This window comes from Camelus dromedarius, chromosome 1, assembly GCF_036321535.1.
Source record: "Camelus dromedarius isolate mCamDro1 chromosome 1, mCamDro1.pat, whole genome shotgun sequence".
Classification (NCBI taxonomy): Eukaryota; Metazoa; Chordata; class Mammalia; order Artiodactyla; family Camelidae; genus Camelus; species Camelus dromedarius.
In genome coordinates, this window is record NC_087436.1 from 92,344,633 (window position 1) to 92,371,214 (window position 26,582).

The 26,582-nt window shown below is 40.5% G+C and overlaps 1 protein-coding gene across 5 annotated transcripts in view; it reads left to right on the forward strand.

The window, feature by feature from the left end:
• Window positions 1-26,582, forward strand: part of ATP8A1 (ATPase phospholipid transporting 8A1) — a 214,562-nt gene that overhangs the window by 8,620 nt on the left and 179,360 nt on the right. For 4 of the 5 annotated variants that reach the window (XM_031435242.2, XM_031435256.2, XM_031435239.2 and 1 more), the window contains exons 2-4: window positions 22,117-22,231; window positions 23,610-23,709; window positions 24,684-24,782. In XM_031435242.2, coding sequence (XP_031291102.1) covers window positions 22,117-22,231; window positions 23,610-23,709; window positions 24,684-24,782 — 314 coding nt within the window. Of the gene's footprint in view, window positions 1-22,116; window positions 22,232-23,609; window positions 23,710-24,683; window positions 24,783-26,582 lie in introns of those variants that run through there. The other variant, XM_031435266.2, reaches the window with a different exon arrangement.

Genomic DNA, 26,582 nt, shown 5'->3' on the forward strand with positions numbered 1-26,582 from the left:
GCTCTCTTAGCAACTTCAAATATACAGAACAGTCTTGTTAGGTACAGTCACCATCCTGTACATTACATCTTCAGAACTTAGTTATCTTTTAACTGGAAGTTTGTATCTTTGACCACCTTCCCCTATGGGAAGGGCTGTTTACTATCACCACTTACATCCTCAGTACCTAGAGAACTGCTTGGCACTATTTGTTGAATGCATAGATCATGAATTTTACAGCAGCTGAGAACTTCTGTGTTAGTAAATAATAATTTACTAAGGAATCCTCTATGGGTGGACATATAGGTCATTCCAGGTTGTTGTTTTTAAACCACTCTCAAATAAGCGTTTTTATACATCTTGGCACACTTTCCTGATTATTTCTTTGTAAGAAAAATCTTTGAGAAAAGGGATTTCTGGGTCAAATATATGTACCTGTTTTTAATGATGGTAAAAAAAATACTAGAAAGATTTGACCAGTTTATATCCCCCACTGAAAATGAACAAGCCTGCCTGTTTTTCTCCCCCTTCCCCAGCACTGGGTGTCTTCTTTTTTATCCTTCTGAATATATAACACAAAAAAATGAATCTTTAAGTTTACTTTGCTGTACTTATTAGGTTGAATGCATTTTGGTTAGTTTAGAAATTATTTCTATTTTTTTCAGAGCTGTTTATTCATTGTAAGTTCCTTTATGAAGATTATCTTGTATTGAATTTTAAGAGCTTATCAGATGTTAAGTACATTCTCTTTTCTCTGTTACAGTTTATCTTTTATCTTTACATATTTAATAACTGTGGGATTTCTTTTGTTATATGAGGTAGATGTATCTTTTTTCCTCAAATTATTATCCACCTGACTTGATAACCATATATTTAATAATCCAGTCTTCCCGCACTGGTTTGAGGTGCTTCTTTTGTATACTAAATTTATATACACAATTGAGTCATGTCTGGAGTCAGTCTCTCCCTCCCCTCTCGATTTTGGTCTGTCTCTTTTGGTCCCTAGTATCAAATTCCTTTATTACAATTAATAAAAATAAATCCTTATAGCTGTCCTATCACTGCTCTTTCCTGTAACTTTTCCTGGCTATCTTTATGTTTATTTTTCCACTTGAACCAATGAGTGCATCACTGAATCTAGTTAATGTGTTGGGATATTTACTGGGGTTGCATTAATTTCATAGATTTATATTGAGAGGATTGACATCTTTCATATTCTGAGTTGTTTAAGCTTAGTATTTCTCTCCATTTGTTGGTATTTCTTTCATGTGCTGGGGAGAGTTTTCTTAAAATAAATCCTGTCCATTTTAATGATTTGTTCCTAGAAGATATGTGTTTTATGAAGATACTGTGAATGGATACTTCCTAAAATTGTGTATTTTTGTTTGTGACTGTTATTGAAACTGTCAGTCTGAATTCTTTCATTTTAAATAATTTTTCAGTTAATGTTCATCTCCATAGGTTTTTAAATTCTATATTATAAAGCAAAGTATTTTTAAACAAAGTTTTCAATTAATTAGACTTGACCAGGTGTATTTTGGTTACCCTGTTTCTTCAGCAAAATTTGTTCATTTTTTATCAGCTGGGTTTTTGTGGACTCTGGTTCCAACTTACTACTTCTAAGGTTTCACATAGCTCTTACAGAATAGCCAACATATTGCTCTTTTTCATCCTGTCTGCTGGGAGTAAAGGTCAGAATTTAGACCAGCTGGAATTTAATAGTTCCATGGAATCTACTTGTATCAAATTGTCATTCGTGTCTTAGATCAGCACCAAAAGAAAGTAAATATGAGCCACAAATGCTAGACACATATGTACTTTGAAATATTCTAGTAGTAACATTGTTAATAATAAAAAAAAGAAATAGGTGAAATTAGTTTTAATAATATATTTTCTTCAACCTAATATATCCAAAATATTATTTCATCATGTTACTGATATAAAAACTAGTAATGAATTAGTTTGCTTTTTTTGTACTAAGTTTTCTAAATCTGTGGTATATTTTATATTTACAGTACATCTCAATTAAACTAGCCCCATTTCACATGCTCAGTTGTCACATGTGGTGAGTGGCTGTCATACTAGACAGCACAGCTATAGGTTACACCTCTAGCTTGGGCTGACATGTGAGGATTTACTAGACTTTTTCAGAACATAAAATTTTATAACAGAAATCATGTCTCAAAGTCAGTTTATTAAAAGTACATGTGTAAACATACTTCTCTCTTAAGTAGAGATTTTAAGCCTTTAACTTCCTTCCTTACAACAGAAGGACTTCTCGAATGTCCTCATAAAACCTCACACGATGGATGTATTAGTGCTTGGATAATACTGCTTTTGACGTGGCCCTTGTGGCAGTTTAGAGGTTTTATGTAAGTTCATCATAGCATCTGTTGAAACCTGTTGTTTTGGTCCCATTAAAAACAATTCTTCTTAAATAGATTTGATAAACGCATTCTGCCCTACCTTCCTGTTGGTTTTCCCTTAAAGGTTAACATGAATGTGTGTGCCTAGATAGTAACTTTGGGTAATATGCTTTCATATACATCGTTGCCATCAGTTTTGTTAATCTAAGGGGACTGTAGAACTTGGCTTCTGGTCATTTACATGTTGAGTTGACTGGGCAGAGGGAAGTGGCTGTTTTGAATTGGGCCTCTTCATTGGAGTTGCTTAAGCCATCTTTGAGGAGGACTTACCTTGATCCATCTGGAGCTGTACTTAATGGGACTGGATTAGTCAGGTGATAATTTAGGTAGACCCTGCTGCTATGAAGGTTGAAACCAGTCTAGGCACTGGACCAGGAAGCCGCATTAATGGGCCAGATCTATCTAGAATACAGACTGGCCTTCATGAGTGAAGCAAGCAAACAGTGGTTCACAGGGGTGAGTCAGAGAGATGGCTTGTTCTGACACCAGTTGAGAATAGCTGAGCTGCTGTAATTGGCTTAGGTCTCTTTTGCTTACTTTGGTTTTAAAGCCAACTTGTTATGAAAAAATCTTCTTCCAGCATCTGCAGTCCATCTTTCCCCCTCATTCCTCCTTAACCCCCATGCAGAGTTAGCCCTCCCCCAGCCCTGGAAACCTTAGATGTCTCCTACCTCTAGGGAGCTCTGACTTAGCGCCATAAGGATGTGGCCTGAATCACACTGTCACCCCTTCCTTGACCTTTAGTGCGTGTCACAGCAGCTCGCAGAGCTCCGGAACTGGGGGCCCTGCCCTGCTCTGAGAGAGGAGACGCTGATCGCTGACCCTCACTTGGACTCCAGGGCTCTGCACTTGTGAGGAGTTGTGGTGACAAACCAGGCTGCCAAGGGCTCAAAATATCATTTGCTTTCATCTTCCCTGCTGTTGCTCTTGGCCAGCTCATCTAGACAAACTTGTTGCCCCATGTTTGAGTTCTTTGGTTCCGAGCGCACCTGTTGTCATGACCGTTTTTTCCCGGATCCCTTGCTCTGACACTGTATTGTCATCCTAATGGCTATGACTAGTTGATCCTGTCCAGTCCCCTTCTACTCTGTCTCATTCTACTTTAAAAAAAAACTAAGCCAAAAAAACCTCAAGCCATGTCCTATCTCTGACCAAAGAAATGAAAGAAATCTCTCTGTATAGATTTTTACCCAAATCTGATGTACATTCTATACCTTAAGCTTAAGTTGGGTTCAATCCACCATGGATGCCAGAATGGCTGTGATGAGTATTATCAGGTGGGCTTACTCAGCTTTTGTCACTTTTTTTTTCCCACAGCTGTGAGTAAAGGTTAGAGAAATGGCATGAGGAAGAATGATTCTGCTGTCTTTAATGGAAACTGTGCCCAGTGTGGCCAGGGCAGTGGGAATCTTGTAGAATATGGGCAGTTTTATAGTCACGTTGTGTATCTCAGCAGTGCTCAACCCTGGCTACACAGTGAATCAAATGGGGGTTGTCTAAACAATACTGATCCCTGGACCCTTCCCTGGCCAGTGAGGTCAGTCAGTCTGATCCATTGGGCCTATGGACCACGCATTGATGTTCTGTCTCCCAGGCAATTCTGGTGTGCAACAGTGCTGAAAAACAGTGGTGTGGCTCTTTCAGTTTCCTTGCTTGCAGAGAGGAGGAGGAATAGACTGTATGAAGTCATATAGATTGCCGGCCAAGACACTATGAGCATATGGATTCTTTTTTGATAAATATTTTGTTTATTGCCCAGTTACTTCATGAGTCTAATTACACTTCTCTAGCTTTCTCCTCTCAGACATGATAAAGTTCATGTGATGATACTCAGTTATTTTCTTTTGAAGACTTTCTTTAAAATTCTGAATTAAACATTCTGTTCAGTACAACCAAATGAAGAGTAAACACATTCAGTTTATTTTTAGCTGGTGCTGTATCTTCTCTGGGAGCCTGGTGAATATGATCCTCTCTGCAGTGTCATTATAGTTTTTGCTAACCTACTTACTTTTAGTTTGTTGTAGTAATTAATCTCTTTATTCATCCCGTATTGATAGCCTACGTATGTAGTTATTTTCACCTGGAAGAAATACCTTAACAATTTGGTAAAAAGTCTCTGAAACATCTGTGTACTTTATTTTCAAAGGGTTTATTTTCTTTAGTTTACAATTATTGATTTATCTCACCACGATGTTAATAAGTCTTTTACAGGTTAATGTCCAGAAAGCAGAAACTTACCACAAGTCCCAACTTACCTGTCTTCCCTGGTTGCTGAGGTGAAGCTTATTTTGAAACTCTTAATTTAGCCGATGTGATTTCTCTGTGGCCTCATGGATGGATGCAGGGGTCTGGCTTCAGAGGGTGATGGTTGTTACTTCAAACTTCGAGGACTGGAAGGCAAAGTGCCTTAGGTCAGGTGTATGGTGTCCCACCTTTGTGGGACTTTTTTTAATTTTATATTCTCTTCTAGCCTTTATGTTGTCATCCATCCTCATTGTTTTTGCATTTAGACTTTACTTTTTGAGGTGATCATGTTACTTGTACTCTACAGATGGAAATCTTCTTAGACAGAATTTGCCCAGGGGTACGGGGCAGGTAAAGTTCTGAATCACTGGCTCGGTTTAACCCCAGATGGCTACTTTTTCACATCTTTTTGTTTAAAGTTCAATGAAAGAATCATTACCTGAGTCGGCCGTTTGTTGACTTCCAAGTGAATATAATTAGCAAAGAAGGAAAAAAGCCCTCTTAATTTCCCCAGGTGCCTACTGACTCTCCCTTAATTGTTAAGTGATTGTGTTAAGTGATTTTCCCTGTGGAATTTATCCTATGGTCGGTGAACTACTCTCCTATATGATTTAATTTTAACTAAACCTGAATACCAAGACCTTCCGTCTGAACTGATAGTTTTCTTTATAAGAGATCAGACGTTTTTCCATATATCCAGCTGAGATTGTCTTTTTTCACTTCCATTGACACAAGTTAATAGAATCAGTAACTTTACTGTTTATACCTTGTGTCTTTAGTCTGTTTGCTACCAGACTGTTCGACATAGTAGCCACTTAAAAAGCAGAGTGCATTGGTTTTGTGTCAGCAACAAAACTTGAGACTGCCCCCACTTTCCTCAGCATCATAAGCTGCTACCCTGTAAATAATTGACTTAAGGAAAAAATGAAATAAGGCACACAGGGCTCCCAGCGGGCCTGGAGTGATATCTGACTTTAGGGTCTTCCAAGCTGGGTGACCTTGGGCAAGTCATATAACCTCTCTGAGACTCCTGTTTTCCTTTTGCAAAGTGGTAGTACTGCCTACCAGTAAATCATCTGCTTGTTGGCTAGATGGTAGACCAAGCCTGGCTGCATATTAGAATTCCCTGAGGAGCTTGAAAGTAGCTGATCCTTGGGTTCCACCCCTAGAAATTCAGATTTCATCTTGGAGGTAGAAGTTGAAATGAAGAAAGATGTTAGTGGCTTGGACTACTAGGTATCAGTGGAGGTGATGGGTCAGATTCAGGATATAGTTTGAAGGTAGATCGGACAGATTTATTGAAGACTAGGATGTGGAATGTTAAAGACATTGAGAATGACTAAAGTTTTGGGCCCTGAGCCCAAATTGATGGCACCTTTTACTAAGATAGAAAACACTGGGATGAAGGACTGAAAACCTCCTCGCATTTTAGAGAAGAACGAGAAGATCCACATGTGGCAAAATATGTTATGTTTGTGCACATTTTTTTTATTCTCTTGGAAAGAGTATTGCATTTATCCTAAATTCCATCTACTTCCTCCATCTTCTTTCAGTATTCTTTAGAACCTCAGTAAACATAACTATTAGTGTGTTACCTGCTCCTCATTGCTGTGGATTTTAGGCATCTGGGAGATGCATGGACTTAACCTGCTTGGGATTGATAGTTTTAACCCCGGGACTTCAGAGTTGACGAGAACACTCTTTATGTCAACATCGTGTTCTTTTGGCTCCTGAGCTGCTCCAAACTGCAGGGACATCTTTCAGAGTGGAAAATTAAAATAAAGCACTTGAGTAGAGGCTTAGCAAATGTTACTTGAATCTGTGTCTGATGAGTGATTGGGATGAGATCAAGCTGTTCAGATTTTGGGAGCTGAGCTTTTTAACCTGCTGGAGTGATTTTGAATCTCATGGAGTCTTTTTTTTTTTTTTTTTTAACTTTTTTTTATTGAGTTATAGTCATTTTACAATGTTGAGTCAAATTCCAGCGTAGAGCACAATTTTTCAGTTATACATGAACATACATATATTCATTGTCACATTTTTTTTCTCTGTGAGCTACCACAAGATCTTGTATACATTTCCTGTGCTATACAGAATAGTCTTGTTTATCTATTCTACATTTTGAAAGCCCAGTCTGTCCCTTCCCACCTCCCGCCCCCTTGGCAACCACAAGTTTGTATTCTATGTCTATGAGTCTGTTTCTGTTTTGTATTTATGTTTTGTTTTTTGTTGTTGTTGTTTTAGATTCCACATATGCGCGATCTCATATGGTATTTTTCTTTCTCTTTCTGGCTTACTTCACTTAGAATGACAGTCTCCAGGAGCATCCATGTTGCTGCAAATGGCATTATGTTGTCGGTTTTTATGGCTGAATGGTATTCCATTGTATAAATATACCACCTCTTCTTTATCCAGTCACCTGTCAATGGACATTTAGGCTGTTTCCATATTTTGGCTATTGTAAATAGTGCTGCTTTGAACATTGAGGTGCAGGTGTCTTTTTGAAGTAGGGTTCCTTCTGGATATATGCCCAGGAGTGGGATTCCTGGGTCATATGGTAAGTCTATTCCTAGTCTTTTGAGGAATCTCCATACTATTTTCCACAGTGGCTGCACCAAACTGCATTCCCACCAGCAGTGTAGGAGGGTTCCCTTTTCTCCACAGCCTCTCCAGTGGAGTCTTCTTATTGTCAAATACGAGCCCATGGCACTTTGCTCAGCAGTGGCCACAGACACCCCAGCAGATCTAAGGGGCTGATTTCAGTTCTAATTCGCGGTGGTACACGGAGGTACCAGCATTGCATTTTGAGGCTCTTTCTGCACTGGGTGGTTTTCATTTACGGCGTCAGAAGGTTCTTGAAGCATCTGTGAGCTGGGTTGGGCCGAGTGCAGTCTCACAATGTGTGGGTGTCACTGCTTTCATGTCGCCCAGCACCGTGCTGGGTCTTTGAAGTCTTCGCGGCCCACCAGCTGTCTTTCACACATCCCTGCGTAATCCGCTTTAGTGGAGGTTTCTGTCTCCTTTTTGAGCCACATCCTGACAAACCGAAGGCAGCCGTGCCTCATTTGCTTTTGTGTAGGTGACTCCTGTATCTCTGAGCCTGTCTTGCCTGACCAGTCTCGGTGAGTTCTTTAATGACTGCCCCACGGTGCTGGCAGGCAGGCCACCCCAGAGGCACGCCTGCTCTCAGGGTCATGCTGGGACCTGGTGGAGTTCTCCAGTGCTCCTTTGTGGTTGTCCAATTTTTCTAGCCTGGTTGATAGACTTGTTGGAAACTTCCCGTGCCAGACTCTGACACCGCTGGTCACCAGTAGACAGTGGGAAAGTGTCACCTTTTTCCTGATCCTGGGCAGTGTCTGGTTCTCTAGAGTAGAAAGCTGTTCTTGCTCATGGGTGACTCATGCTGCTGTGTGTGTGTGTGCTGCACTGACTTTTCCAAAGACACAAATTAGCAGGTAGGATTTATTGTCTTCACTGGGTGTTTTTGACACTTGAGACAGTGTTTAAAAAAAAAAAGTGAATTATTTTTTTCTCTCTTGCAAAATCACAATGGAGATACGTGGGTGCCCATCAAACTCCCTGGCTCATTCTGAGAACAGTGCAGTAGCAAAATGATGTTGTTTGTGTGCACCTGCTAGCGGTTGGTTGTGCAGGTCCTGCTTGAATACCTCTCACTGACAGGAATCACACCCCTTGTAAAATAGCCCTGTGCATTCTCAGACACTTCTAATTTTTAGCAAGTTCTTTCTTTTTAAGAAAGTAATAAGAGCAATAAAACCTTTTGTTCTCTACATGTTTTGCTGGGCTGAATCCCCCATATTATATTTGCACAGTTGATTTTTTTAGGCCTTAGTATAGGATCTTCAGTTTATTCAACCTCTCACAACCTTCCTGAATTGATTCTTTCGTGTCCTCTGCCCATTTATTAATCCTGCCATGTATGTCCTTATCCTGTCATTGGAACCTGGCAATCTGGCTCCCGAGTCTTTGGGAAGCTGTGCATCTACTGGGACTGTCAAGGGATCCTGTTGGATCACAGCAGAGCCTGGTGGGACTCAGTCTTTGGGAAGCTGTGCATCTACTGGGACTGTCAAGGGATCCTGTTGGATCACAGCAGAGCCTCGTGGGACTCAGTCTTTGGGTCTCTCACTTTGCCCAGCGTTTCCCTGGTTTTTCCTCCCTACATCTACTCCATTCTCCTCTTCACACCTCCACCATGCATGTGGCTTTACTGTGACCCATCCCCCTCCAGCCCAACTTGCCATGATGGTCCTTGCTCAGTGCCAAGCCTGCCTGCCTAGGTCTCTGGATCACAAGTCCACATTCCCAGAAGGAAGTCCAGTTGGCCCTGCTGCTCAGGTGCCCCTTGACCCTGACTCCACCCTCCCAGTGCAAGCAAGTAAGCCCAGAAGAGGAGAGGAATGGTAGGGGCCAAGGGTGAGCCAGGGTAGGCTCCTTCAGAAGGTGTTGCAGGCAGGGAGGGACCCAAAGGAAAGCTCCAGTTTGAGTCCCCCCATGGAAATTTGTGGACCAGTTGTGAATCCAACATTGTTACATAATCGTGGGATTGTGGGTCTCAGTTCTACAAGAACAGGGTCTAGCTGAATACCTTGTTGAAGTACAGAGTGCTAAGGATTTCGATTTGGCTAATAGCATCATTGTTCAGACTCGGGTAATGTACACCATCTTTACAGGCAGCAGACCTAGCCCGTTGAGTTCCTGTAGTCCAGATGGAAGGGAGAAAACATTTTGGTAATCACCAATATTTTTGAAAACACCTTTCCTCTATTCCTGGATGATCATGCTTCTGTTATTATTTGTTATTGACTATGTGAGCATAGTTCCAACCTTTCTGGTGATCTTTTTACCTGCTTTACCTTGTTCAAGGACTTCCTGCACTGCGACAGTGGTCTCTTTGACCACACCTCTCTTTTCCCTCTTGATAGGACCTTCCACAGTTAGTCATCATGTTACTTCAGACAGCCTTCCGGACTTCTGCCCCTTTTAGGTCTTGATGTTAACTTGAAATACATCCTCCTGACATCTAGAACACGTCTGGCTTGGCCTGGTGTTTCCCTCTTTGACTGCCGAAAGCTCTCTGGTCCAGCTGTGTTTTCTGTGAGTGTCATCACTGCTCTGTCACTTCTGCTTTGATTAGAATCCAGTCCATGGTAGCAATTCCTCATCTTGTTTCCCATACCTTCTCAGAGACAAATTTGCTGCCAAGACAAGTCAGCGATGCCTTTAGCTAATTGAGACTTCTAGGAGATGCCTAGTAGATGTCTGGTGGTTGAAACTCCTCATTGCTAGTGCAGTCCGTCTCTGTGCCAATTTTCAGTCTACGTTTCAGTCACTTACTTCTTGTCAGACCCAGTGAACTATGGGTCGTCCCCAAGGGGATATCATTAAACTCCTTTTATCTTTCATTATTCTTCTTCCTTTCTTTGTTAAGCGTGATTTGGCGTCAATACATGTGTTCCTTCTTTGCAGTAACTCGCCATGCCCAAGATGATTATTTTTCTAGGTTAACATCCAGGCTGGCAGCCAAAGAAACTGAGTGCTTGCTATGGGGGAGGCCCAAGCCTGGGCGAGCACAGGTTTCCATGTCACACTGCTCCAGGACAGCCTTTCCCCTGAATGTCAGGGAGCCTCGTTTCAGCTTCTGCCTCTTAGAATTTGCGGTGCTGCTTTCGGAGCTTGTTGCAGTTCAGCATGAGTGCGGGACATGTTAAGACATTGTTTTTCTTATTTTAGACAAGAAATAATGTCAATATGTTTTTCACACTTGTTTATTTTTAGATCAGTTCCCACAAAGACACTTAAATCAAAATATCACTTACCGTGTATGGTAATGTCAGGTCCTAACAGGAAGATATATTAGGGGTGTCAAGATAGGGACAAGACTATAAAGTTCTGGGAATTTTTGGTTGGCCTGATGTTAAAATAGAAAATTTGATCAACATTTATTGCATTCAGGGGACTTCCCTGAAATGTTCTTTATGTTACTTCCACATATTAGGTTAATTTTACGTCTATAACACCTAGTATGTTAATTCTCAGTTACCAGTTACTATATACCTAAGTATATAGGTCAAAAGATTAATATTGGAGTAGTCAGAGAACCACTGCATACTCAAAATGTTTGTAGATGACACTTCGAGGAAGAATGGTCAGGGAGACTGCTTTGACATCTAACAGCGTTGACAAGGCCGTGAGCTAGGAGAAGGTTGGGAGTGGAAAACTGTGTTGAAGTGGCAGACGGCGTAGTGAGAAATGTGCTTAGAGGGAGAGGCCAGGTCAGGCGTCACTGTTGAATGAATAAATGTATCTGTCAGTTTTAAAGCTTTAGGACTAAGTTGGACTTCATCCATTTCCAAATGTTATCCTGGCTCTGGTACTCACTGGCCCCCTGACCATCAGCAATTCTACATTTGAGAAGCAAAGTTTCTTCATTTTGAGAAGAATTCTTGAGGGAAAAAAAGTGAACTCTTTTATAAGATGAACCAGTTTTTCTGAAGCAGGTAACTATGTGTTACATCATCAGGGCAGATAGACATTCTCTGTTACATTTTGTTATGACTTAACCGCACTGGAGGGTGGTGAGCCAGCGTCACAGCTGCGTGAACATGAGAGCAGGGGCGAGGAAGCCGGACATGGGGAAAGCCTTTTGGCTGTTGTGCAGGTTTCTTAGGGTGGAAACCCCTGGTTGTCCCAGAACATGCTGGGCTCAGGGCGTGGATAGGGCAGCTGTGAACATCAGAGGAGATCCGATCTAGCAAGTAGGGCCTGTTGGGGAAGGTTCCAGGCAGCCTCATGATTTTGGGGGCAGGGTAGTTGCATGTGGTTCCAGGTCGTCGTCCCATGCAGAGCAGAAAAGCCAGCTCAGTGACTGGGATAGAAAGCAGGATTCAGCTCCTCGAAGAGGAAAGGCCAGGTTCAGGTCCAGTGTCGGAGCCCACCCACGTTAATTAGATGGGCGTTAGGACAGGACTTGTCTTCCAGCCGAGAGGACTGAAGGGCCTCTGCGTACACTCCATACTGTGGGAGCTGAGCATGTTCTTTAAGTAGATAGGCTAGTTCCCAGAATCAAATGAAAAGCTCGAAGGAAGGTCAAGGATCATGCAAGGCAGCGGGACCAATGGGCAGTTCCTTCTGGATGCCTCAGAATCCGTCTTATCTGTGCCCAGCCTTTTCATAACTCCAGATAGCAAATTGAGTGTGATTAGCTTAGCGTGGGCCATGTGCCCACCTTTAAATCAAAAGGGGGAATGGTATCTCGACGGACCGGTCTCTCAAGACTGCCTACAGTTGGGGGAGGGGAGTTCTCCAAAGGAAATCAAAAGACTGTTCTCAAGAGAAGCACATGCTGCGCTGAAATGAACAGCAGATGTTCACTGCATAGAGCCTGAATCAATATTCAGTCTGGGGAAGGTGTATTGATGCAATAGAAAATTTCATTTCCCCTCTGGCTATGGCAGTCATGGTCTAGAAATTTGAGATGCATTGCTGAATCTTTTCGATTTAATTTCCATGCTTTTAAAGGTGTTTGATTCCTTCAGTACCATATTTGGAACTGTAGTATGTGAGTCTTAACCTTTAAAGCACGCGGTTCATTGTTTCCAGGCTGGTGGTTCCTTCCTTTTGTACCCTCTCTGTCTGAACAGCTGCCGTCAGGCTCACAATCGAACGTTTGAAATGACCGTTCCGCTCCAACAATGCAAAACATGGGATTTCAAACCTCTTTTGTAGGTCTAGCAACTGCTTCTGTATTTCTAATTAAATAAACAACCTATATATATGGTAACCACTAAATATAAATAAAATACAAGCATCTAACTTATTCAGCCAAAGATTGTTTTACTCTGTACACTTGAACGAAAAAAAAAATTACTAGATAAGGACTTTTAATTTATTATTATTTTTCCCAATGAACAAAATAAGGCATATTAAACCTTAGACAGGAACTTGGATAATGCTCATAATTTCTTACTAAGTAGCACATAACTTTAACTACACCTAAGTTCTGCCATTGTGCCTCTCAAGTCTCTGGCTAGTTTTCCAGTTAATATTCTTTTATTAGATTCTGTGTATGTTGCATGTATGACTGTTGTCTTAAGACTTCATTCTAGCTCAAGAAATGGGAGCAATTAATAGGGTCCTTTTAATGTCTAATATTAGAAGCCACTGAGTAGAAGGATATGTAGTTGGGCTCTCCCAAGTATGTTTAGGAGATAACATAGTAGATACTCTGATTCCAAATACAGCCTTACTTATAATTGTAATAAAGTTGAGTCTGCAAAAACTTAGTGGTTCTGTAACCACATTACCAGGCAACAGAATGATTTTGTATCTTGTTCTCTTCTCCCTCCTACCTAACCACCCCTGCTTCTGTTACATAACCCTACAGATGACAATTTGGGGAAAACGTACTTTTTTAATAGTAATTTATTAAATTGTAGGGTAAAACCCATTATTCTACTGTCTAGATTTATCCACTGGTTACAACTTTAATATTATCCAGAACATTTTTAAATGTTAGCACCTACCTTAGTGTGTCCTTAAGACTTTTGTTTTTCCCATCTCAGATATTTTGAAGGAGAGATGAGCTTGATAATCTCTGGGGATAGGATAGGGTGACGGGAACCATCTAAGTGACTAGTATTGTGCTACATTGCTAACATAATTATTTAACCCTCATATTAACCCTGTTTTTACTTGAGGAAGCTGAGGTCAGAACATAAATTAATTTGCCCAGTGTTATGTAGACGTGTCATAATCCAAATCTGAACACACATCTGATACGTTGAATGAATGAATGAATGAATGAGCAGGTGAATGAACTAACAAACAATGGATCTTACTGATTGGGTCGTGATATTTATAATGAGAAATGAAAAATTTCAGAGATGATATTTCTGCTATAATTGTACAAGAGGGCACAAAGCCTTTCACTTTAACTGTTGAACATTTTTCTTCTGTGCTACATTGTACTGTGTGCACGTAAGCCCATGATCGTGCATCTGGGCAGAGGAAGAAAGGACGACTACGTGTCAACACACTGTATAACTCAGACGTTGGTCGGGGGTGGGTGCCAGGTGGTTGCTGGCAACAGATGATCGTCACCACTTATCTTTTCAAATGGGGAGATCGAGCCGTCATCACAAAGCACCCTTTGACTTTGTGCCTGTGTTCTGAATGCCGATTATGTAAAGCAGCGGTTACTCTGAAACATCTGGCTCAAGTAGGGAATTTTTTAAATTTCCCTGTTCTGAACAATTGAGGTATTGACTTTTTTCTTCCTGATGCCCGGCGGAAAGTAATTTCACCGGATTTTAAAGGTAAACGAGAAGTTCAGATTATTAGCCTACCTTCCTCATTGTACCAGGGAAGGGAATCACCCCCGGGGATTATGTGCGCAGGATCAAGTGAGTAATCAGTGGAAGACTCAGTGCTCGCCTCACGACTGCTAAGTGGGCTTAATGATCAAACGCTGCTAAGGGAGGAAGGATGCTTGTTCACTTCAGGACCGCGACCGAGATGCTGTCTCATCAGCATCTTATGTTTTCTTGATAATGGAAATTACTGTTGGAAGCTGAAATGGTCAGCAGGAAGATGTTGCTTCTATTTCCTTATTTAGTAATTCAAAGTAATCTCTTGTTGGAAGTGATGTGTCTTTATTTCCCCATACTGGAATCGCTGATCCTTCAGAACTCTAGAAATCACATTTGGTCATTTTATAACTAAGAATGCAGAATTTGGTCTGCTAAAGTCCCTGGTTTTGGTGTGTGCTTAGAAAATACTAATTTTATCATTAATTGAAGTAAACCATGATTCAGAAAACAACTGCTTTTCTGCTGGGGTAAATAACAGTTGAGTGGGTATTACAAACACAGAATATGGGGTTTTCAGTATACCTGGAGTTGTGAATGGCTGCATTGTCTATGCTATTTGGCCCTTTTTTCTCCTTACTCATTTCAGTAAAAAGCAGCCCCAAGTAGTTTATCTGGGGAGACTGGCTTGATGCTGGCTGGTCTAAGATGTTATGGGCTTTGGAGGGTACAACACTGGAAGCAGCGAAGATGTTTTGGAAGCCTCTGTTGAGCCCTTGCTCATTTCTGATCCTTAAAGTGATGGGTGAGTAAAGGCAGCTGCGGAGGTCTGCTCTATAGAACTTTCAGTGTCAGAAGAGTAAAGATGCTTTAGTGGGTGTCATATGCCTGATTGGGCCTGAGTGATTCTCTTGGAGAAGTCTGAACATGGTGAAGAGGTGTGTATCTGGTGGCATGATGGTCATTGATTTGTGTGTCTGTACTTTGGGGCCATATTGAGATGCCCCCAAGAACTTGAAAAGGAGGGGAATGAGCTTGCCCTCTTAATTTCTCTGTAAGATCAACACGTGATAGGAGCAGAGTCACCTGCATGAGGGGCACATTTATTCCTAGGCTTGCAGGTTTGGATGGTAATCCCATTGGCAGATTAAATGTCAGTTTGAATTTGGAGATGGTCTAGAAACGGGTGAGTTGGAGAGTTGAACACTGACAGGACTCTTCTTGGCTCTGTGGAGGGAAGAGAAGTGCTGACTGAGCGATCTGAAGTATCATGGCCCCATTGCCAACATATTCCAACAGACTTTGAATTTTTTGGTCCTATGACCCCTGTTCCCTGTTGTGGGATTGGGTAGCTCAGGCTGTGATGGCCCGATGCCATTAGACTCAGGACAAGAGCCCACTACCAGTGGGTTTCTTCAGTGCTCACCAGACACCATCACTTGGTCCTTTGACTTTCTGCAGTGGCCAGCAGGGGAGAATTCAACTGATGAGGGGACTTCATTCATGCTGGTTCCCATGGCAATTATTTCTTGTCATAAACTTACTCATCGTCATTTTGAATTTCTGCATCAATCTTGCAGACTTGGATGACCTGTGTCTACTTCTAGGAGAAGGATCTGTTCCTGACACATTGTTAAACATGTTTTTGCTCACTTGTTAATTCATCATACACTGACTGCTTACTGTGAGCCAGGGGCAGACTATTCAGATAACTCTCAGTGTAACAGGGGAAGTAGATGAATTAACAATTACAGAATCACCACTCTGGACATTATGTGGGAGGCAGTGTGCTAGCCTCTCACTTCTGTAAGGTTCAACATATGAATTTATCATTATTTACTCCTATTAACTCTATAAGTAAAATAGGTAAGTGTAATACATTACTATGTACTTAACAAATATTGGGCATTTTGTTAAGTACTTTGCATAAGTTCTTCCATGTAATACCAACTATTCTGCATAAAGTGTCTATAAAATTTTACAGACTAGGAAACTGAAGCCAAGTGAGAGTAAGTCAGTAAAAGTCACATTTTATTCTTGGCTTTACTATTTACCAGATTACTGTCCGTTTGACAGTATCTCAATATGGGGCTTGAATGTGTTCCAAGATGGCTTCAGAGTTCACTTTGGACCATCTCAGTCCTAACTTAGTGAGGGTGGGTCACTGAGGGATCCCAGAAGCAGTCACCCAAACCCCTTGAAGTCCATTTCCATTAAATGTGTATCACATGACTTCTTTGTGCAACTGTTGTGCTGGGAAAAGCTGCAAGAGATAGTCACGAGTGTAATTAAGATATGTTTTTTTCTCTTGGTAAACTTCACTTTTTATATGACTTAAGGATAAAGAAGCCTCATCTGACCTTTGGGGAGGACCTGTGAGAACTGTTAATGGATATGTGGCCTCATCCTCTGTTGTGTCCCATGAGGGGATGACACATGAGCTGGCTCGGTTCTCAGTTGTCCTTAGAAGTCAAGATAGGTGGATTAAGAGCTACTAGTGAATTTTAATGACTTATGTGACCAGGCTTTCTAAATTACTAAACAAATCCTAAAGGTCATAGCCTCCCTCCTTAAAACAAAGGGCCGACCATGTATGAGAAGGAGTGACAAGTATGCCATCGAAGTTCTGCCTCCTTTGGGGCAGAGTGGGGGGTTCTCCCTTCGGTTACCTTTGCCACCATTGCACATCAGTCTCTCAGTGAAGGCATCGCCCAGGTGTGAACACAGAGCTCTTCCTGTGGTCATCATACGATGTTGAAGGGGGCAAGATGTAAAGGAAGTTTTTAAAAGAGAAAATGAAGCATAAGAACAGAGTGGTCTGGTGCATGCTGAGTGGCTGTCGTGTTGAATGTAGGGGATGTGTTTTCACCTTTAACCCGGAAGTAGTATGAGATCGAAATTGTTGACAACTCCCCCACAGCACTGGTCCACTAATTCCAACAGAAGGGGCTTGTTTCTCTTCTACACAGAGGGAGTCTGGATTGATATGTTACCCATATGTCCAGACTTAACCTGCCTGCTTCTACAATGTAAGGTAAGAGTGCATTGAAGATTCCAATTATCATAGTTACAAGCTCCCACATTCCAAACTAGTAAGAATGCCGGTCTTTCCCAGATGCCTCCACGGTACACCCCTGAGTCTCTCTGGGGTTTGGTGCATTCACTCAGATATCCCCGAGGATCTCTGGGGTCACTGTGCCTGCTCACTGCCAGCCTGCTGCCACCTGCTAGAAGTAAACAGGGAATTGGGTGCACACACACAAGGTGGGACCTGCAGCCTCTGGCATTTAGACATCCCAGAAGTGGGCCTCAGGACCTGTGGGGTCCCTCAGTCCCTGCTGATGAAGGGGCCTGTGTGGCTGGGCCCACTGGTGCCCTGAGGAGACAGGGCAGCAGTGACCACCAGCTCCTATTGCCTCCCTCCTTGCTTCAGTATCATACCTGCCCAGGGCATCTAGCCACCAGAGCCCCAAGGTCCTGCTCCACAAAGTCAGCAATATTCTACACCTAGAACCAACCTTTTAATGATCCTTCTCTTTTTTTTTTCAATCCTTTAAAGTCACTTTTTAAAATTGAAATATAGTTTATATACAATATTTTTAATAGACTTTATTTCTTTAGAGCAGTTTCAAGTTTACAGCAGAACTGAGCAGAAAATACAGAGTTCGCACATAGCCCTCCCCGCCCACACGTACATACTCCCCTACCGTCAACATCCCTCATCAGTGTGACATATTTGGTGCAATCGATGAACCGACATGGGCACGTTATTATCAACCAAAGTCCATAGTTTACATGAGGGTTCACTCTTAAAGTTTTACATTCTATGGGCTTTGACAAATGCATAATGACATGTAGCCACCACTATAGTATCATACAGAATAATTTCATTGCCCTAAAAATCCCTTGTGCTCCATCTTATACAATATTACATAAGTTACAGGTGTAAATATAGTGATTCACAATTGTTAAAGGTTATGATGCCCCATTTATAGTTATTATAGAATATTGGCTGTGTTCCCTGTGTTGTACAGTATGTCCTTGTGGTTTATTTTATACCTAATGGTTTTTACCTCTTAATCCCCTACCCCTAAATCACCCTCCCCACTTCCCTCTCCCCATTGATAACCATTAATTTGTTCTCTGTGTCTGAGTCTGTTTCTTTTTTTATTATTTTCACTAATTTGTTGTATGATTTTTAGGTTTCACACATAAGTGATATCATATGGTATTTGTCTTTCTGTCTGACTTTCTTCACTTAGCATAATACCCTTCAAGTCCATCCATGTTGTTGCAGGTGGCAAAATTTCCTCCTTTTTTATGGCTGAGTAGGATTCTATTGTATATATTTACCACATCGTCTTTATCCAGTCATCTGTCAGTGGGCACTTAGGTTGCTTCCATATCTTGGCCATTGTAAATAATGCTGTGAGCACTGGGGTGCATATATCTTTTTGAATTAGCATTTTTGTTTTTCTCAGATATATACCCAGGAGTGGAATTGCTGGGTCACATGGTAGTTCTATTTTTAGTTTTTTGAGAACCCTCCATGCTGTTTTCCACAGGGGCTGCACCAGTTTACATTCCCACCAACAGTGTAGGGGGCTCCCTTTTCTCCACGTCCTCACCAACATTGGTTATTTGTGTTCTTTTTGATGGTAGCCATTCTGACAGGTGTGAGGTGATACTGTGGTTTGGATTTGCATTTCCCTGATGATGAGCAATGTTGCGCATCTTCTCATGTGCTTGTTGATGGCCCTACTCTTGAGAACAGGTCAGCAGTCTAGATTTTTCCCCTCGTTTTGGTGAGTTTTCTCTTTAGAGGTCCCTTACTATCAGACCTTGGTGAGGGTCCTACCAAGTCCCTTGGATTTGTTTTAATTACCCTGACTCCCATTTAAGGGAAGAAGTGATTCCAATCCATTTGTCCTAGGAGGGTCCTTTCCCCATAGGAATTCTTGAATGCAAATTAGTATGTGAGGAGAAGAGGTGATTTCCAACTCCACCTGGCAGCATTTGAGACCCCACTACAAGAGGGAAGTGTCAGATAAGGGGTGACACCTAATTCCTCAGCTGAGCACACCCCAGGGCCAGGCCCTCAAAAGTTCAGTTATGTCAAGTAAGTGCAACTTGAGGACACCAGTCCTGAGCAGAGAGCTGGTTTCCCTGAGGCTCTTTGCCCAGTTGAGGTGCAATAAACAATACACTACAGTCTTTGTGCTGTCACTAAGGAAAATCTGATGAAAGATTTTAAAGATTTTTTGGTACTGATATGCCTCTATTTGATAATCCATGACTTCCTCTGTTCAGGCTGCTGTAACAAAATACCATATGCTGACTGGCTTGTGAATAGCTGAAATTTACTTCTCACAGTTCTGGAGACTGGGAAATCCAAGATCAGGGGACTGGCAGATTTGCTGTCTGGTGAGGGCCAGCTTCCTAGTTCACGGGTGGCTGTCTTCTCCCAGTGTCCTCATGTGGTAGAAGGGAAGAGGAATTCCTCTGGGGCCTCTTTTAAAAGGGGCACTAATCCCACTTCTGAGGGCTCCACTACCAGGACCTAATCACCTCCCCAAAGCTTCTCCACCTAATACCATCATATTGAAGGTTAGGATTTCAACATACGGATTTTGGAGGAGCCATGAGCATTCATTCTATAGGAATTCATATGTGAATTTTTTTTTAACTATTTTTTTTATGGAAGTATAGTTGATTTACAATGTTGTGTTAGTTTCATGTTATAGCAAAGTGACTCAGTTATACATACATATATTCTCTTTTCAGATTCTTTTCCATTATAGGTTACTATAAGCTATTGAATATAGTTCCCTGAGCTGTACAGTAGGACCTTGTTTATCTATTCTGTATATAGTAGCTTGTATCTGCTAATCCCAAACTCCTAATTTATCCCTTCCCCCTACTCTTTCCCCTTTGGTAACCGTAAGTTTGTTTTCTATGTCTATGAGTCTCTTTCTGGTTTGTAAATAAGTTCATTTGTATTATTTTTTAAGATTCCAAATATAAGTAATATCATATGATATTTTTCTTTATCTGACATGATTCACTTAATATGATCATCTCTAGGTCCATCGATGTTGTTGCAAATGGCACTATTTCATTCTTTTTTATGGCTGAGTAATATTCTATTGTATACACACTACAGCTTCTTTACCCCGTCATCTGTCGATGGACATTTAGATTGCTTCCATGTCTTGGCCATTGTAAATAGTGCTGCTGTGAACATTGGGGTGCATGTATCTTTTTGAATTAATGTTTTCTCTGGATCATATATGAATTTTTGACTATATATACTAGGGGGAAATCTTGTGTTGTACCTAAAACACAGTGTAGTGACAAATAATTATTACCATAAGACTGTGGGCAAAGCTGCTAATGTGTCTAAAACTGCAAAATAGTATGACAAGGAGGGAAGGTACAGCTCAGTGGAAAAGTGCATGCTTAACATGCACAAGGTCCTGGGTTCAATCCCAGCACTGCCATTAAAATAAATAAGTAAATAAATCTTAATTACCTCTCCCTGAAAACAAAATAAACAAACAAACAAAAAATAAATAAAATCTTTTTTAAAAAATAGTATGACAGTGCTTAATTTGGAGCCATGTGACTCCAGAATGATGAGTATAAAATGTGACTCTTGCTCTGTGCCTCTCTGCTTGGAAAGCTCTCAGTGGCTCACGGCCAACCAGAGGATACGATTCAGACTTCCTCACAAGCATGAGCAGTCCTTTGAAACCTGGCCTGTGTGGTTTTTCAGCACTGCATCTCACCTGTCCTCACCTTGCCTTTTGTGTGTTCTTTAGGAATATTGCTTACTTGCCCTGTCCCGGACACACTATACTGTTTTCTCCCACTCTGGTCCCTATGCTCATGTTCCCCACCTTTGTAGAAAGCCAAGGTGATTTTCTGATTTCCCAGAGTGACAGAGGCCCACAGGCACTTGGCTGTCCTTAGTGTCTTTATCAGTGGGTGGAGAAGCATTTGCCTCCCCTGAAAAAATTGGCCACATACCCACTCCTTTGCCCTTCGGTTTTTATTTGGCAAACAGTTATTGAGAACCTGCAGTTTGTTATTACTGATGTTAGAAGAGGGGTAACATACCAGCTTTGGCCCGTGGAGCTCCCCTTCTGGTAGGGGGAGATTGACTCAAGAAGGCAGTGCCACAGCCTTCTGGTAAGTGTTTTGCTGGGGACAGGAAGGTGTAGAGGCCTCTAGGCTCATACAGGAGGTGCACTGACTTTAGCATCAGAGAACACTCCAGAAGAGACCCCATGTTGGCAGGTCTTTTAGGAGTTGGCACTGGCTTGGCAGAAAGGAGAATAAAAGTAAGTGTTTGAGATAAAATGCTGTTGGTAACCTTTTCTGGGAAATGGGCAAGGGGTTGCTTTAATCAAGTCTGATTCTCACTAGAAGGTAAAATAAACCATTTAAAATTGTATCTTTTCTCCTAGAACCTGTATGTATTTTTAAAAGTGTTATCAGCATTGCAACAAGATGTGACCCAGTTGAAATTGTATCTATTTGCATTGTTTCAGTGATTGTGAGGTGACTTGAAGTGATGTTAAGAAACTTAAAATTCATTTGTGAACATAAATTCTAATTACTAAGAAAGGTTAAGATGATCATAGTTAGATCATTGTGGTAGTTGCTAATTTAAACCTTAATGTTTCTCTTTCTGTCTGTATCCAAAAAGAAAAAAAAAAACAGCAAAGCCTTCAATGTGTAAGCTTAAAATTTCAGAATATATTGTAATTACCTCTGTCTTGTTAGTCTTATCTAAAACTAGATCGTAAACTATTTTAAACTTTTGTGTTACTTTTAGAAATACTCTTATGTAATAGAAGAAAACCAGTTGAACAGTTATGGGGCCAGATGAATACAAACTAAAAGTTGATGTTGCTGCTTTTGAAATGAGTTAGTTGCAGATGACTATTAAATGCTGCCGTTTAAATTTAGCAGAACCGTTAGATGTGGGGATTTTTCCTTTTATTAAACAGAAACAAGACCAATAAGGGGGAAGCATCTAGCTTTTCACAGATTTCAGTTTCTAGAATAGCTAAGAAACGTGGTTTTGGTCTGCATGATGAAATGAAAGCAAGTAAGAAGACTCTCTCTTTCAGGTTATGAGAAGACCGATGATGTTTCAGAGAAGACTTCCTTGGCTGACCAGGAGGAAGTAAGGACTATATTCATCAACCAGCCCCAGCTGACAAAATTCTGCAATAACCACGTCAGGTAGGAACTACCTGAGAGTGCCGTGGGGACCGGCTCTCGCCACAGAGCTCTGGCAGAGCATCTGCCCTGGCCCGCCAAGGCGAAAGTGCTGGCGAGGAACTTTCAGTTAAACCAATTTAGTATTTAAGAGCTTACTGGAGGCCGTGTGAATCAGCTGTGTCTCTGCCTCTAGCCAATAAGGAGATGTTAGTAAGGGTCTAGAAGCAGGAAAGAGCAAAAAGATAAGCGGCTACACTCTGCCACTTCCCCGTATAGTGTCTGAATAATGAGAGCGGTTCATGGGTGAGTGCCTTTGTTTCAAACCTGTTAATAGAACCATGAACTACTTTTGGAGGGGGGTGGTGGTTAGGTTTATTTATGTATCATTAGTTGGTTTTTTTTTTTTTTTTTATGGAGGTACTGGGGATTGAACCTAGGACCTCACGCTTGCTAATGAGCACACCCTCTGGCACTGAGCTACACCCTCCTCCCCTGTGAACTGTTGTTTTTGATGAACAAGTTTTAACCTTTTAAAAAAAGTTTGCAGTTCTTCACTTAGAACTCCTTTTTGTTAAATAGCCTTTAAATATTGGCTTTGGATATTTGCAAAATTCAGTGTGGTGTCAAGGAAGGGAGGGCTCTGAGAATTACTTCACTGGTGAATATTTTCATTCCAACAATAATGTAAAAATATTGCTGTTTAGGTACTAGTCACTAAGTGGCCTCTGGAACCAAGAGAACAGCCCCGTGCCCCGTGTCAGCCCAGTGTTTTTCCAGCGATAAAATTCCTAGATTTGTGAAGTGACCGTTTATAATTAATATTTACACCTTCAAGTTCTGGAGTAACTTTTCTGAGCTTGGGGAGTGTGGCATGTGTCCCTTTAACCTCCTTTCTCTTTAATTAACAAGAGGAAGATTGGAGGTTTGATTGTGGACGTGGCTGGTGTGTTGAGTGTGGAGTCCTCGCCACGTTTCTAGAGGAGCCATGAAGAAAAGTTAAGCAGAACCCAGAAAATTCCCCATTCCTCTGCAGTTAGCCAGGGAAGCCAGCTCTAACGTTTCTGGTCCTGCTCAAATTGCTGATTTATTTTTTGCAGTATATTGTTTTCTATTAACATTATATACTATATTAACTGAAGTTGTTCTTCTTTGTAAGCAAGCTACTGCTAGTCATGTTACACAGGATGATTGGCCAAAGAGAACAAAAGACATAATGCAGAAAATTAAACTCTTACTATTTAGACAGTTCCTTTCATTCAGGTAAATAAATGATCATTTGCAATATTCTCCCAATTAGAAACAGAGGGCAATTTTTCATCATCAAAATTTTCATACGGTGATAACGGAATTTTGTCATGGTGGAGTAATGATGTGTGCTGCTGTTCACTTTGTTTTCTAGCACTGCGAAATACAACATAATCACATTCCTTCCGAGATTTCTCTACTCTCAGTTCAGAAGAGCCGCGAATTCATTTTTTCTCTTTATTGCACTGCTGCAGGTAAAGTCATGTCATTGTAAAACCTTAGTTCAAGGTCATGTGTTCAGTTATTAATAAATATTTTTGTCAAGGGCATGATCAATTTTCCAAAGCTTATCTAAACACAGAGAGATAAGCTGGTTTGGGTGAGCATTTCCAACTCCTGCCGCAAAGCCTGCCATGATACCGCTACCTCGTCAAGCCCTTTCATTCAATCAGCTTATTTTAAACATTCTGTAAACTCGATGTGGCAAGCACTGTTCATTTTGGGTGGTAAAGGGGGATGGAACCTTTTTCTTAAAACATCAGCTTAACATTGTCAATTCTGAACATTGTCAATTCTGAACCTTAGGACATAAGCGTTACCATTTTAAAACCTTTTTTGTTTTTTATTTGGGTTAGTTGTAATCAGAAAACATGTTTTATTTTATTAAAAGGTGGTATATGTTTATGTAAAAAGATAAGAAAACACAACAAACCATAAAGAAAAAGATTTAAACTCTTATTATTCCACCACCCAGAGGCAAGTACTGTCTTAAAATTTGAGTGTATATCCTTCTAGCCTTTTTTTTTCATCCCAAGCATTGTTAACTGACTTAATTTATAAAAAGAGGATCACAGAGAACATTTGTCTTAGCATCTGCTTTGTTATATAGTAATGTGTGGATATTTTTCCAAGAGATTCATTGTGTTTCTAAAATATCAGTTTTAATGGTTGTATGAAATTTTAGTATATGGATATGCTGGAATTTGGTTAACCAGTCTCCCCTTGTAGGTGTTAGTCCTACACACAACTGCTTGCTGTGAAGCTGATTAGCATCCTCTTTTAGCCACTTATTAGATACATGCAAATTGCCTTACCCAGTGTTAGTCTGCCAGGATAGTGAAATCAATGAAGTGTATCTTAAGAAGCACTAAGAACTTTGTTGTTTTTAAATGTATTATAAACTTTTTAGTTCTTACTGAATTTTATTTTTATTTTTTTCTTCAAATAGCAAATACCTGATGTATCACCAACAGGTCGCTACACAACACTGGTTCCACTCTTATTTATTTTAGCTGTGGCAGCCGTCAAAGAGATAATAGAAGATATTGTAAGTATTTATTTTTTTCACAAGTAAATGTGACTCTGTTATTTTTATATATGTACTTTGAAATATTAGTTTCTTTCTAAATTAAATACCCATTCAGCTTAAAAGAGTTTTAAAATATGCTCCTACCCCTGGAGTTAATTCTTCTTGATTTCTATAGGAGTAATATTACAGAATGCTTATTACAACGTCCTCTTATGTTTGTACCTTTGTAGTGAAATAAATTCATTTGAATGTAGTAAATAAATTCATTTGAATGTAGTAATTGGCTTGGAGAGAAAAATGTATTTGCACATTTTTTTCAATTACACTCAATTTTCAATTTGAACATTATTTCAAATTAAACAGTACCTCCAAGTTACCTAAATGTAAAGTTTTTTTATATCTATTATTTTTCAATGTATATACCATAGTTTTCCCTTTATTAAGTACCTTTGATTCCTGTTCGTCTCATTTTAGTAGTTCTAAATTTCCTTTTATGAAAAGAACATAACAGCAAATTTGCTATTTTTATTATTCCATAGTAGAGAAAAGGGGAAGTCAGTAACTACTTCAGTCAAGGAAGCTAGTATTTTTTTCTATGTCCTTTAAATAAATATATTGCCTGTCTGAAATGACCTTCTGTCAGGACTCAGGCAAGTCAGATGGTAAGGCAAGGAAAGACTGAGGCATTCTTTAGAAAGCTCTGACTTTCGGGTTGTACAAACACCGCTATTATTTTTGTAAAGAATCAAATTGGATCTCATGAAGAACACATGATCAATAGCATCACTGGCCTATTAGAAATGGGCAAACTGACCATGCAGATCATCTGCCTCAAAGCTATCCAGCTGTCTAGGAGTGCAGACAGAGGGTGGGCATGTGTGTGCGTGTGTGTGTGTGTGTGTAAAACATAGGCCTCTTGTTGGAAGTGGCATACTTGTGGGGACCACTAGCTAAAAATTCAAGGGACTCTCTTCTCACCCGCATCTCTCCACACAGACATGCCATCCTTTAAACTGTGCTTGGACTTGGCAGTCCATAAAGTTTGGTCTTTACTACAATTTTGTCTCTTTCTTTGCCTTATGTATTCCCTTTTCTTTCTTCATTAACCTAATTTTCATTGAGCATCTGTTATTTACTAGGAGTTGTGCTATTGTTTCTGCAAATTTTTTTTTATTTAATTCCTTCGATAATTTTGAAAATTGGATATTAACCCCATTTTAAAGTTAAGGAAGCTGAGGCTTAGCAAGGTCATGTAACCTGCACAAGAAGTCGATGGAATCAGAATTCCATCCCATCTTCCTGTGTATTATTGTGGTGAGTCACCAACAATAATGTTGATAACATTTATTGAGCTTCTGGGTTCCATGTACTTGTTTTATGTCCTTTTCATTTGTTAAATCTTAAAACAACCCTTTAAAGGATTGTTAATATTATCCCCATTTTACAGATGAGGCAGGGGAGGCACAGAGGGGTAAGGTAACTTGCTGGAGGTCACAGAGCTCAGAACTGAGCTGTGAGAATTCAAACAAGGCAGTTTGGCTCCAAATGCTGCCTTATAATCACTGCTCTAAACTACCTCTCAGTTTTCTTTTCTTTTCCCTAGTGAAACTAAAAGCTCTCCAGCCGTGGTTTCTAGTACTCCTCTCTATGAAAATACATAGTAAATAAAATGGTACCCAAGAAGTTTGGTTGTTTTTAACAGAACTCTTATTGGCGTCATGTAATAATTGAATACTTTAGAAAGCAGCTTTTCAGGCAGTTCATGAAGGATGTAATAATAATATTGTGGGGTAAGAAGAGTATCATGTGAAGTAGTTT